General features: G+C 45.4%; 2 protein-coding genes across 2 annotated transcripts; one reads left to right on the plus strand and one right to left on the minus strand.

Annotated features, from left to right (window-relative positions):
• Positions 1-3,139: 3,139 nt before the first annotated feature.
• Positions 3,140-6,954, plus strand: LOC131261089 (girdin). Its single transcript, XM_058263001.1, has 2 exons — positions 3,140-4,945; positions 6,661-6,954. The coding sequence occupies exons 1-2, from the start codon at positions 3,140-3,142 to the stop codon at positions 6,862-6,864; spliced, it is 2,010 nt and encodes a 669-aa protein (XP_058118984.1). The 3' UTR covers positions 6,865-6,954.
• A 250-nt stretch (positions 6,955-7,204) lies between these two features.
• On the minus strand, positions 7,205-8,918 carry LOC131261090 (beta-lactamase-like protein 2 homolog). The gene is made up of 4 exons (XM_058263002.1): positions 8,230-8,918; positions 8,000-8,166; positions 7,606-7,922; positions 7,205-7,537 (listed from the first exon to the last, which is right to left on the minus strand). Exons 1-4 carry the CDS (start codon positions 8,346-8,348, stop codon positions 7,265-7,267), a joined length of 876 nt encoding a protein of 291 aa, XP_058118985.1. The 5' UTR covers positions 8,349-8,918; the 3' UTR covers positions 7,205-7,264.
• Positions 8,919-14,366: the final 5,448 nt, after the last annotated feature.

Raw genomic sequence — 14,366 nt, forward strand, 5'->3', positions numbered from 1 at the left:
CGATTAAAGGGATTCGGACAAGTGGCCTTAACTCACCCTAGAAGTCTGCATCACCAGATAAGCTTGCAATACCAAAGATACTGAATTCAACAGCCGGACTGGGGTAATCCTTTTTTTTAAGTAAAAACATCCATATCCAATCTGTGTACCGAAGTCACACTTGTCATGAATAAGTGATCCTTTTTGTATGGTATTAGAAGGACAGGGCCGAGGATAAAAGTATGAAAGGTAGATATCTATAGTTATGGTTATGGTCTATAGTTATAGTTATGAAAAACGTTCTTTCTCCTATCTCTAGATATTGTTTATTTTGTTCGGAGAGAATACTCCTGCAAAATAGTATACCACAACTAATAACATCCAATTCTATCGACCATATCAGGCAAATCATTGAAAGCGTAAAAAAAAGGGTTAGCTTAAAGCATTGGAACATATAATTGAAAAGTTGAACTTTTCTACAAGCCCATAAAAAGCAAGTAAATAATAAAAATATTCATGGCAAACCCGAAAACAATAGAGGCGAAAGTTGCTGCCGATCTTGGATTAAAACAGTGAAGATAACCGAGATGATAAGCCAGTATTTTTTAAATCGTATTTGCAGTACACTTTTCGTTGACTTCTCGGGAGCCTGGAAGTCGTCTAAGGACGCCTTACTGGGTGTCTATTAATTTTCCTTTTTTTAAATATCGTCTTATTGATCCCACGTGTACTTTCCTATTGATTACTACGCGATCTTGAGAAGCAGTTATTATTACTGTTAGTATTCTCTGCTGCTTTTAAACCAAGCCTACTTGATTGCTAAAATGTTTTACATTATTACAGCTTGCTTAGATTCCAACACTTTCAAACCACTGATCGTCTCAGATATGTTGTTTTGGAAATGTGTTAAATGCCGCTACCGAAAGTTATCCAAAAAGGACTAGCACGTGCGCTTCCAACTGACACTTGTTTTGTAAACGATGCCACCGAGACCAATGAAGGGCGCCGTGGTAGTAAAATCTATGCTTGTTGATGAAATGTTTAACACAAAACCGTAAAGCTGAACCAGCGGCAACGATTTTCCAAATCCATTCCGATTTAGGCTTAATGGCCGCTCATTACTTAAACCATTTCGCTGGACGGTCTTAAAGTCGGGTTGGGGGGTGACGGCTGAAGATAGTTCGCGAGTTTCCATTTTTCCCTTCCCAACTTGATTGAGCAGTGTTGGCGGTGGTTCTTGTACCGTGAAAGTCGACACGGAAGGAATGTGGGGCGTCCTCAGTGGCGAGGCAGATGAATGCCGCCAAGCTCGGTCGGATTTCGTGTTCCTCTTACGACACGACCACGTCCAACAGGAACGATTCATCCAAAGAAAGAAGAACACAAACCCACAACAGGAGATAGAATCGGTGCGGGTCCTATAAATAACCTGCCCTGGCCCAGCCTGTAGGATCGGTGCCAGTGTTTTTGTACCGTCTCACGCACTTCCCCGTAACGACTGGGACACACGCCGAAGGAACGGAGTGCAGAGCCACGGACGTGGAGCACCCAAATTCCTGCATTCGTACCGAGTACGGTTCCTTTTGGTGGTGTTTCGTGTCACCGGGACGACGACGACGGCGAAGGCCCTCCATATGTCTGTGTAGCACCATCCACAGGTGCTCGGGCGGGGGGGGGATCTAATGGGGCACTTTCCCATAGAAACATTTCCGGCGACGGATGGAACCGGAGGAACGTAATGCATTTCCGATCGTCAGTGGTCTGCGAAAGTGCAACTTGCTGATGGGTTTAAACATTCGATCGCCAGCGCGGGCAAGTGATTCACGTTTTTCTCACGCGATCGTTAAGACGATGGGTTGCGAATGAGAAATATCATGTTCGATCCACTTTCTGTCAACACCGGGAAGAATTTTCATTTTAAAATACGGCCTATTGTGAAGGCGGTGGACAGCAATGCTGGATCGGCTACCCGATCGTCGACTCGAATCACGGCATTTTTCCGATCTCTCCGTCGTAAGGGAATGAGAGGCGGCGTGCGGACTTGCGTATTGAAGCATGCGTCGGGAAAATCGCCCAACCACCGAGCCGCCGTTGCAGCGTGAACAACAGCCGAGTGGCCGTCCCAAAACCCCGACATATTGTGGACGACTTAAAATAGATTTTCGTTTCAGGGGGAAATTTATTGAGTATTCTCCGCTTGGTGCTAGTTTCTCAATCGCGATTTCGGACTCTAGCGGCCGGCACCGGTAGGAGTAGGATGTGGCCCGAGAGGAACATTCGGATGCCGTTGAGTCGCTGTTTACCCGGTGCTCCGTTTGCAGTAGGAGAGGATTTCCACCGGCCGCCTTACTAGGCTGACGGGTGTGCGAGCACTTGAGGCGTTTTAGTGCGAAAATTTCCACCGGTACGCAGGCGCATCCGGATTTGTGCTGAGATTCGCTCACCAGGCTTGGCCACGACGCGGGATCGTCATCGGCCGATCAGTCGGTAGAAGATTTTCGGTACAGGAAGACGTTGGACGTTACGTAGTTCGCGATCGGGTGGTAATATACTAAGCCAACGAAGTAGACAAAAAACGGTCATATTATTCCTAATTCCTTTGGAGTCCTTACCCAACGGGATCTACGTCGTCAGTTGCACAAAGGACCGTTTGTCAGTGGTGCTTCAGCGGAAGGCTCCCGGGGAAAAGCGGGAAAAGAAAATCCCACCCCCTTCTCGCCGGAAAAGGAGCGAGAAGATCAGCACAGCAACGGGAAGGAATTTCGTGGCCGAGGATTCTCGCCAATTTCTCGTGCGTGCTAAGTAGTGAGTGGCCGCAAAGGAATTTCGCTACGCCACGCTGCTCCCCCGACCCGCTTCTACTTCTACCGTGCGAAAACTGTGTACGGGGCGTATAATTAATTGCAGTATTTCGAGATTTTCGAAACGGTTTCGCGAATTCTAGTGCTTCGTGGTGGTGGCGTGCTGGTTTTCTGACCGGGACGGCGAATAGATTGTAACACGAGTGTCCACCAGTGTGTGAGTGTGTGTTGTGTGTGCGTGTGAAGGTGTGGGTGGTAATACATTTGGCCGTCGTTGCCTAACTCCCCGCCCTCACTTTTCCCTTGTAGACCGTGTGATCGTGCGGTACGGTGCAGTATCCCAACCTGAAAGCGCAACAATGTCGGACCTCGAGGATATGAGCAACTTCGATGCGTGGCTGGAGAAGGACTTTCTGAGCAAAATCACCCGCCTGGAGACGGAGCTCGAGGACCTGAAGGACAAGAAAACCAACCTCGACAAGGACCTGAAGAAGAAAACGATCGAGTGTGATATACTGCGGGCGAAGGTGGGCAAGCTGGAGCAGGTACCGTCGAACAATGCCGCGTCGAACGAAAAGATCGAGACGCTGGAAAAGGAGCTGAAGCGCAAGACGATGGAGCTGGACATACTGCGGTCGAAGCTGTCGCAGGCGGAAACCAAACCGGAGGCGTCCCAGGATCTGACCGAGCGCGTGAAGCAACTGGAGAAGGAGCTGAAGAAGCGCATCATCGAGAATGGCATTCTGCGGGGCAAACTGACGGAGGTGGAAAGCGAGCCGCAAACACCGGAGGCCCAGGAAAAGCTGGACGAGCTGGTGCGGGGCCTACAGCGCACGGAGAGTGTGGTACTGAAGGAGAAGGTTCGCGAGCTGGAGGGCGATTCCGAGGCGTCCGAACGGAACGGCGAGCTCGAGCGGGAGCTGAAGAAAAAGAACATCGAGAGTGACATTTTGCGCTCGAAGCTGAGGCAGTTCGAGAACTCACCCTCGTCCGCCCAGGAGACCAACGAGCGGATGCGTGATCTCGAGAAGCAGGTGAAGAAGTACCAGATCGAGGCGGATATCCTGCGCGCCAAGGTGAGCCAGCTGGAGAGTGATGCGGCGACGCGCGAAGACGAGGAATCGACCGAACGGATCGAGGAGCTGGAGAAGGGCCTGAAGAAGAGCACCACCGAGGGCAACATGCTGCGGGCGAAGATGCAGATGTTCGAGAAGGAATCGACGGCCACGCAGGACTCGAACAGCGAGCAAATCGAGGAGCTCCGCAAGGGCCTCAAGAAGAGCACGACCGAGAGCCAAATCCTGCGATCGAAGCTGTGCGAGCTGGAAAACAAGCACGTCAACAGTGGAGCCAGCAGCTACAAGATCGAGACGCTCGAGCAGGAGCTGAAGAAGAAGAACATCGAGAACGATATCCTGCGCTCGAAGGTGGAGCAGCTGGAGCGCGTCCCGCTGGCCGACAGTCCTGCGAACGAGAAGATCGAGGAGCTGCAGAAGGAGATCCGCAACCTGAAGATCCAGAACGACATCCTGAAGTCGAAGCTGAACCAGGCCGAGGATGAACCGACCACGACGCAGGAATCGACCGATCGCATCAGCGAGCTGGAGAACGAGCTGAAGAAGCGCACGATCGAGAGCGATATCCTGCGGGCGAAGGTCACCCAGCTGGAGTGCGAGCTGTCGCCGTCGAAGAACTCCAACGAAAGGATAGAGGATCTCGAGAGCGAGCTGAAGAAAAAGACACTGGAGAACGATATCCTCAAGTCGAAGGTTAGCCAGCTGGAGGGTGAGGTCATTGCGCACACGGGCGGCACCAAGCCGGACCCGGTGGAGATCAAGAAGCTGAAGGAAAAGCACGAGGACGTAATGAACAAGGCGAAGGAGTTGCTGTTCGAGCGCACGAAGACGGTGAAGACGCAGGACATGCAGATCCGGGCGCTGCAGAATCAGATCGAAAACATCAAGGAGGTGGTGACGGTCACCAAGGATATGCTGAACATACGCAACATGGAGCACGAACAGCTGCAGACGCGGTTCGAGAACATCGACAGCAAGATGAAGGCGGAGCGCGAACGGCAGACGTTGCTCGAGAAGAAGCTGGCCGTCTCGCAAAAAATGTACAACGATTTGCGGGAAGAGTACACGACGCAGCTCGATCTCTTCAAGGTTAGTTTCCGTCGCAGCCACGGTATTTTAACCGGCACTGCGCGCACTCCCGGCACGAGTGAATCATCCTAGTAGGCCGCCCTTACGCCGCAATACTCGTTGTTCGCTGCTAGATTTCTTCATTTACTTACAATCGTACTTTCTTTCGCGCCGTTTCCTTCTTCACAACAAGCACTGCACACGACTGCACCACTAAACCTGCATATACTGCACACAAAAATATACTAAAACGATCGTACCACCTCCGGTGTTGGTACGCGGCATTGCTCGATGACTGCGCGTTCCGCTGCCAACGTAAACTTCGAAGCGCTACGCCACCATCTGAAGGCAATTTACAACCGAGTGTCGATGTATTATTTTTTTCCTGGTCGTTTGTGTTTTTCCTGACACTTTGCCAAAGTGGACTGGTCCGCTTGAATGGCCCCATCCGGTGTACGATGCGAAAGCGTTGGCCGGTAGGTGTCCTTGGGGGGTTGTCCGATAAATATGTTTTCCATATTCTTGGATGGAAATGATGATGTCGAACCACTTCTACTATTTTGAGGGTTTTTGATTGTTTTTATAATAACATCAGATGTCGTTTCATTTCTGATTTCGTTTTTAATATGCAAAAAAACGAACTGTGAAATGTGTGTGATAAAAAGGCAACTATTGCCAAGTATTTTGGCCATGTCGCCATTGACCAGTGACCAGTGTGATAACTCTACAAATACTTTTGTGCTATTTGTCATTGTATTATTTTCTGCACCTCTAACCGTTTTTTTGTTACACCATGAAAATCGAAAACAAAATTGATTTTTTAAAATTTTTATTCAAAAAATACTATAGTTAAACTATGGGCCATTTTCTTCTTCGTCTTTGGCCATAGGTTTTGTGCACAAAAAAACGTTTGTGTCTTGATTAATTCAGCAACCTGGTCAGCTCATGTATAAAATAAAAAATTGATAAAATATTAAATAACAATCTACCACCTGCAAAACGCTCGTAGTATATGTACAAGATAACTTGAAATACACTTTTCCTTTTCAATGTTCGTCTTTGGGAAAACTTTTCACATTAACCCCTTTCACTAAATTGCTAACACCTATTGCACTAAAAGATGTTTTGTTTTTGTTTGTTTTCACTCTTAATATCTATCTTTCTTTCTTTTTATCTCTTCTCTTCGCACTTTCAGAAAACGGCGGATCGAGCTGGGATTGATTTTCCATGCTTGAAAAAAACTGCACATACAAAGAAATGATTCAAATCAATGACAAAACTATGTCTACCGGCGTGCCACCTCTCTCACCCGTGTGCGCTTCTAAATCTCTCATGCACTACTAGCTTTTATGTACTTAATACGCATATACCGTAATAATTTTACACGAATGAGAAAATAGTTGAGGTAAGGTGCTGCTCATATGCGCCTCCAGATGTTCCACTCGATTCACGCTTATCCTTCCTCAACCATGTGCCATGTGTTTCGTTCCGATTGGTTTAGTATTTTTCTCCGTGCTTATACATTCCATAAAACACGTTTTGGACAAACAACCAAATTTTAGCAATTCGACATCGTCGCAAATTGTGTAATTTATTGTAACAAAATTTATCTGCTTTTTGTGTTCGTATGTGTGTATCGTCCTTTTGCATCCTTTTACCGCTTTCTTCCTGTTCACGAACCTCGTCTCATTGATCACGTTCTAATATCCATCTTCTAAATAAACTTCCATTCAAAGGACTCTTCTTCGTCAAATTCCAGGAAATACAGAAAAACTACGCCGAAAAGATCGAGCTCATCAAGGAGGAAATCGAATCAGTCCGGAATGGTGCCCAAAAGTGATTCGTCCCACAAGCCAGACCAACAGTTACCTTCGATCACCGTTGATGATCATCTGCGGAGCGAGCTCGAAGGTCGGTCGTGTTGCTGTACATTGCAATAGGAGTCGGTCTCTACACTACAGCGACTCAACGTTGCGGCGTTAGTCAACACAAAAACGTTTATAAAGCGATATTCACTTACTTACATACACACATACACACACACAGAGAGTGTTTGCGCCACGTGTAGCCTGTCCTATTTCATCCTTTTTTCCTTACAAACTGTATTTAAAACAAAGGTGTACTGTACAGTACGCGCTGTTAGGCAAGAGATAAGTTTACATACTATATAACGGATGGAAATAAATTAATAAAACTTTTATACCTTCGATGAATGGCTAGTGGGGCGTTTTCTTTGTTTGCTATTTCAGTGTGTTGTTTTGAAAGAAAAAACAACGTAAGTTAGAGATGCAATAACAACCAAAACCTAGTTTATTCTGAAACATTAAAATGTACAATCCGTTACAAGGAAGCCGCCGGTACGTACTTCCACGTGTTGCCACCTTCGCTATCGACGCACTCGAGCAGCTTCCCTTCGATAGTCAGCTTCTTGAGATGATGATTTACATTGTACGCGGCGGCTGCCCACAGTTGCTCCGGCGTTTCCTTGTACACCTCCCGCACAATGTCCATTTCGTTGAACTGCTTATCGGGATTTTCTTCGAAAACCGCATAAATTTGCTTTTCGCGATGGTTCCGATGGTTGATGTATTCCGTTATCTTTGCGGTGGGATTCTATAGAGGAAAAACAACGCAGAACACACTTACATTATTTGGCCTCTGGAAGATCCTACGTTTCGTACATCAATGATATTGCCGTGTCCGGGGTAAATGGTGGATGGATTTGCGTTCAGAATAATTTCTAAACTTTTCATGTAAAGGTACAAATCCTCGAATACCGTCGTTCCTTCGCCTAGAATACAATCGGCGCTGAAAAGAGAATTATCCTCCTCCAGCACCAACACGACGTGATCCGTCGTATGACCAGGTGTGTGCACCACTTTGAGAGTGGCTCCTTCCGTAGTGAATATTTGTCCGTCTTTCAATTCCTTAAATTTGGCATTCCTCACTTCCGGTTCCGGTGCGTCTGATCTGGGAAATTTCCACACGTTGCATGTCTCTAGATGTGGAAGGGGGAGAAAGAAAACAAAAATCCGGATGAAAAGTGTTGTGCAAATGTTGCAAACGAATGCCTACCTTTATTCTCGATCATTTCGAGCACCTCATCTACGCCACCAACATGGTCGTGATGCCAATGGGATACTATTATGTCATTTATTTTAATCCGTTCGTCCAAAATTACCTTCTGAAGATGCGATATGTACTCTTTCACCCCAGCATCCCCCGTGTCTAGCAAGATGCGGCTGCGGATGTAATAAACAGTTGTAAACAATGGGAAGAGCGATAACAAGGCATCAACTACTTACTTTTTACCATTTCCAATCAGATAAGTATTCGTTCCTTGCAGAGTCATTGGGCCAGGGTTGCAACCCAAAATACGAATCAAGCGCGGCGAAATTCTCGTCACTGCTGGTATAGTGGCCATGGCACTATCTTATCTTGCAGGAAACAGCAAATAGCTAAAATAATCTCTTTCGACTTTTGATCATCGGCGTTTCCGGCGCAAGGCTATCTTCGCCGGGCAATCGAGAAATGTGCACGTCAGCCTCAAAATCTTCCGCTAGAATCTCACTGTCGTCGGTGGTGTGTTCCTCTTCTGGTTCTTCGTTTTCAGTAACACTTCCTCCAGACCGGTTCAATGCTGAGCTCGTTTCCGGCAACGGGAGCAGGTCGATGGGAAATCCGACCGCAATGGTATCTAAGTCTATCGGTGGCACCTTTACTCCTTGCTCGAGGTACAATTTGATTACGCTATCGTATATTTCGTCGGCTACTTTATCAGCTTCTGTCAGCAGAGTAAACAATGCGTGCGTTTGTTCAACCAACCTGTCACAGTCGGTTATGGTATGGCGCAGTTCGTGCCCGGCGGCCGTTAGTTTTTCTCGCACAGAATTCTGTTTCGATGCGTCTTCTTCCACGTAACCGGTCGCGAACGTTGTGCAGTGCTTACGCAGCTTACCTATCTTCGAATCGATTTCCAGAGCTTGATCTTTCCAGGCGTTAAACATTTTGTTTGCTACTCGTTCATAAACAGCCAACTGCTGACAGCTAAAAGGTCGCGCTGTTTATGTTTTCGAATATATGTCACAAACGGTCGGCTAACTTTCAGCGAAAGTGCTGAATAAACTAAATACATATTTAAATTTCTTTAAATAATGGGATGAGCAAATAAATTTAGTAAAAATGAAATCGCTTGCGAAATCGTTGTTAAAAGCAAAATAAGAATAAAAAAGATATTCCAACTCTAAATATGATTTAAAAATATTGAGCTACTTTTCAGCATCAAATTGAGCGAATATCAAATTTATTTGTACCAAGGTTACTCCCACTTGAAGCAAGTATCGCTTCGTTCCAGTCACCTTGAACAAAACGTAAACAACAAATTTGGAGTCAATTGCTCGTCGACGCCACAAACAATCGGATTGATAAATTTATTAAATAATTTTCTCGGAATCAACCAGATTTCCAGCTAACCGATCGACGGAAAAATGAGTGATCGACCGGATAATTCGCGCGAATTTATTACGGAGTTCATAGAGTTGTACAAGAGTATGCCCTGTTTGTGGTATAACAAATCAACGAAGTACAGAGATAAAGCCCTAAAGAACAAGGCTTATGGTATCTTGTTGGAGAAGTACCTGGAGATAGACGAAACGGCCACTAGAACTACTGTGAAGGCTAAGATAAATACGCTTCGTACTACCTACAGGAAAGTGTTGGGCAAATTGTGTTGGAAATGGGTGAATACCTCTGCGTATAAACCTTGGGCAGAAAAGAACTAAAGTTGGCAGCACTGCATTTGGCTGTCAACGTAACTTAAACTGTATGAAATAAATTATTGTTACTGGACTTTCAAAGAGACAACACGTGTTTTCTTGCTGCTTTCCTCTATTGGTGTTTGATCCAAGGGTGGAGTATTTCCACAGAAACCAAAAGACATTACTCAGTATTTTTCAACAGGTTATGGGCCCAGCCCCAGTACTTCGGAGCGTGTGTTAAAGTTTTTGGTTGAGGACAAGGTTTTCCAGGAAGTGCATTTGTGGTATTCCTGAAGAGAAACGGTGTAAAGAAAAAGTAACAATGGCGGACGGTTGGAAGGCAACATTTGCGAAGCTCGGGAACGGTAATTATCAAACATGGAGGTTCCGCATGCAGTCCTTGCTGGAACGCGAGGAATTGTGGGACATGATAGAATTACCGAAGCCGGAAGAAAATGATGATGATTACGCAGACTGGAAAAAGAAAGACGTCAAGGCGCGAGCGACGATTTCCCTTCTTGTTGAAGATAGTCAACTTCGCTTTATAAAGAAAAGCAAGACGGCTCGTGACATGTGGCGCAACCTGCAGGCTTACCACGAAAAAGCCACCATTGGTAATCAGGTAATGTTGCTTCAAAAGATATGTTCCAAAAACCTAAGTGAAGGCGGTAACGTGGAGAAGCACCTCGAAGAATTTGAGGACTTGTTTGAGCGCCTCGACAACGCCGGGGTAGAGCTCAGCGAACTGCTGCGCATAATTATGATGCTACGCAGTCTCCCACCGTCGTACAGCAGTTTCGTTACGGCATTAGAGAATCGGCCGCAGGAGGATCTAACATTAGATCTGGTAACTGCGCGGTTGCGGGACGAGTTCCAGAAACGTTCCAGTTCTAATGACCTCTCAGAAAAAGAAATGGTGTTAAAAGTGACAGAACGGAGCGAGCAAAGGAAGTGCTTCTTTTGCCAGAAACCTGGACACTTAAAGAAAAACTGCCGCAAATTTCTGGCGCAATCCGGCAGTGAAAAGAGTTTCAAGCCGAAAGCGAAACAGGTTCAAATGGAAGGCGAACGCTCGTCGGAGGAGAAGCAGGCGGCGGTTATTGGAGCTGTGTGCTTCATAGCGGGTGACGTCATACCGGGCGCATGGACGATTGACAGTGGTTGTACATGTCACATGACTAATGACCCTGAGTTTTTCGCCGAATTTAAAAGAGAACCTTTGGGTGATGTGACTCTAGCAGATGGAACGAAAACAAAATCGACCGGAATTGGGAACGGTGTGATTGTAGGCATGAACGCCAATGGTCAACGTGTGGCCATCACACTGGAAAACGTGTTGTTAGTTCCAGCGCTAGAAGGTGGGCTTATATCTGTAAGAAAGCTCGCAGCAAAAGGTTTCTCGGTAGCATTCGGAAGAAAAGGTTGCGAAATAAAAGCACAAAATACTACCGTAGCTGTTGGTATATTAGTCGGCAACCAGTATAAGCTAAAGGTGGTGGAAACGTGTATGACAGCAACGCGTTATCATGGTGTAGACTGCCAACACACGTGGCACCGGCGAATGGGACACCGTGACATACAGACTGTGAACACGATGGTGAATAAAGGGCTAGTTGACGGAGTAAGAATGACAAACTGCCGAGAGCGGATGGTGTGTGAGTGTTGCATGCTGGGAAAGCTGGTGCGGAAGCCCTTTCCGCAGGTTCTAGAGCGGAAATCTAAGCGACCAATGGACATCATACACACGGATCTCTGTAGTCCTATGGAGCGTCCGACGCCAGGCGAATACGGAGACCCCTGCGGGGAACAGGCGGCAACAAAGAACCTAATGAAACAGGAGGAGCGACATGTTTTGAATGATCCTGTATTAGAGAGTGACGAAGATCTTCCGTTTGAATGTGACAACAAGAATGAAGGGACCCTGTCACAACCGAGAGCATCAGAGCAAGAAGATGCAGACAAAAAATATGAAGAGGTGGCCAGAAAACTAGTGCTCATGGAACAGGACCTCAAGCGTTCGGAGGAGAAGGTCGAGATGAACGAAAGCAAGATCGTCGAGCTTGAGGAGGAACTCCGCGTTGTCGGTAACAACCTGAAGTCGCTGGAAATCTTGGAAGAAAAGGCAACGCAACGGGAGGAATCGTACGGTGGTCAAGTGAGAGTGTTGGATCAGCGTCTCAAGGAGGCTGAAGCTCGCGCTGAATTCGCTGAACGTTCCGTTCAGAAGTTGCAGAAGGAAGTCGACAGACTCGAAGATGAGTTGACTGTCGAACGTGCCAAGAACTCCAATAGATCCAGGGTACACAGCGGAAAATGAAGGAAGCAAACCGTTCGAAGACATAACACTGTACAGGAGCTTGATAGGCGCTTTGTTATATTTGGCCATCAATGCGAGGCCCGATTTGTCACTTAGCGTAGGTTTGTTGGGACGCAAAGCCAGTCAGCCTAACAACAGTGACTGGAGTGCGGCAAAGCGCGTGTTACAATACTTGAAAGGAACGAAAGACTTCAAGCTAAGTTATGGATCACAGAAAGAATGGAAACTGTTAGGATTTTCTGATTCGGATTGGGCCGGCGACCGACGTACTCGCCGTTCTACTACTGGTTTCATATTCTTCTATGGAGATGGTCCCGTCAGCTGGATCAGTAAGGGCCAAGATTCGGTTGCCCTTTCGTCCTTAGAGGCCGAATACAACGCGTTATCTTTGGCTTGTCAGGAAGCAATTTGGCTTCGACGGCTATTAGAGGAGCTAGGGATGCCAGAAAAGAAACCGACAGTTTTGTTTGAAGATAACATGGGGTGTCTAAGCTTCGCCACAACAGAGCGCTGTAGTGGTAGGGTAAAACATATAGATACAAGAAGACACTTCATCCGCGAGTTATGCGAACGAAATACTATTGAATTGAAATATTGTCCAAGTGAGGAGATGATAGCAGATAGCCTCACTAAACCAGTAGGACCAACGAAGTTGAATGTATTCCTAACGAAAGTAGGGCTTGCAATGTAGTAAGGTTGGTACTCACCCAGGAGGAGTGTTGGAAATGGGTGAATACCTCTGCGTATAAACCTTGGGCAGAAAAGAACTAAAGTTGGCAGCACTGCATTTGGCTGTCAACGTAACTTAAACTGTATGAAATAAATTATTGTTACTGGACTTTCAAAGAGACAACACGTGTTTTCTTGCTGCTTTCCTCTATTGGTGTTTGATCCAAGGGTGGAGTATTTCCACAGAAACCAAAAGACATTACTCAGTATTTTTCAACAAATTGAATCGATCGATCCAATCCGGGGCCACTGGTGATGAAGTGTACAAACCATCGCTTTGGTATTTTCATATGTTTGATTTTCTGAGAGATGTTGAACCACCTAATCGTACTTATGACTCTGAATACAAGCAAGACGTGGAGGTAAGAGCGCAGTCCGTGGGGGATATAGGATCATTCAAAAGATATCCTTTTTCTTTCTAGTATGACGAGGAAACCCTAGACAGTGTCGATAAATATGATTCGTCGGATCTATTTGCCGCTACATCGCCAACCCCATCAGTTCAAGTTCCAGATCAGCAATACATCTCTTCAACATCGAAACGTTCTAGAAAAAGACGAGTAATTCAAGAAGCATATTTACCATACGAGGAACACTCGTACGGAGAGAAACCAAAGCTATATGAACGTGAGGATCCTTTTGATTTGTATGGAAGACACATTGCTAACAAACTTCGATCTCTGTCTGCCGAGCAAAATGTTTTTGCTCAAAAACTTATTAATGATGTTCTATTTGAAGCCGAAATGGACAGCTTGAGTAGGGGATGTAAAATTTTAACCGAAGTCGTAAACTGTGAAGTAAACTATAGTGTGCAGTAACTGTTCACATATACTTCCCCATTTTATACGGTTCGTTCGGTTCGTAGATTTTTCTTTTATCTATAACGATTTGGTTTGGTAAAGCGTATCGAAATCCAATCGAAAAAACCATACAGTTTTATCGTGTATGGGTCTATAAATAACATATAAAAACTTTACTGTAAGGAATTCCACTTCTCATCTCAACCTGGATTTTCTGATTCGTAAAAATTGACTCAAAAAACAAGAACTCTGAATAAAATAAAATGAAATTAACATAAAAAAGACAAACCTTTTTTATCTTCATCAACTGTTTCATTGCGCAGTAGACTACGTAAATTATTGAGTTTTAAGTTAATAGCCCAAATGAAATCTTTTATTTCATTGTTCAAAAGAATTGTTATGTTATATGCCGGAATTTAGGAAATGTATTCGTAGTTCTTAAATCATCGCTTCAATTTTGACTTCGGTTACAGTGGTTCCTAGTTCCAAAATTGACTAGAATGCGTCCACGATTCCTTCAAAATAATCTTCGTTATTGTATAAACATGATAACCATCCGATATCCGAGTTTATCAAATTCTTATTGCAATCTTCAAATCTTCTGATTTATCTTATTCTTTGTTCTCATCTAAACATTGCATTATTGGATTTTTAAAGAGCAGAAAATCAACAAAAAACACAGGACATGATTTGGTACACAACTTTACAACAGGTGTAGCCACGATCGAAATCCTGGCTTGGGATGCCTTATTTGGGATTTTACCAAAACTTAATATTACACTAATGCTTCTCGGTTCTCCATGATGCCCATCATACCTACGAACGCCGTTCGTTTTTTA

Source organism: Anopheles coustani, chromosome 3, assembly GCF_943734705.1.
Source record: "Anopheles coustani chromosome 3, idAnoCousDA_361_x.2, whole genome shotgun sequence".
NCBI lineage: Eukaryota > Metazoa > Arthropoda > Insecta > Diptera > Culicidae > Anopheles > Anopheles coustani.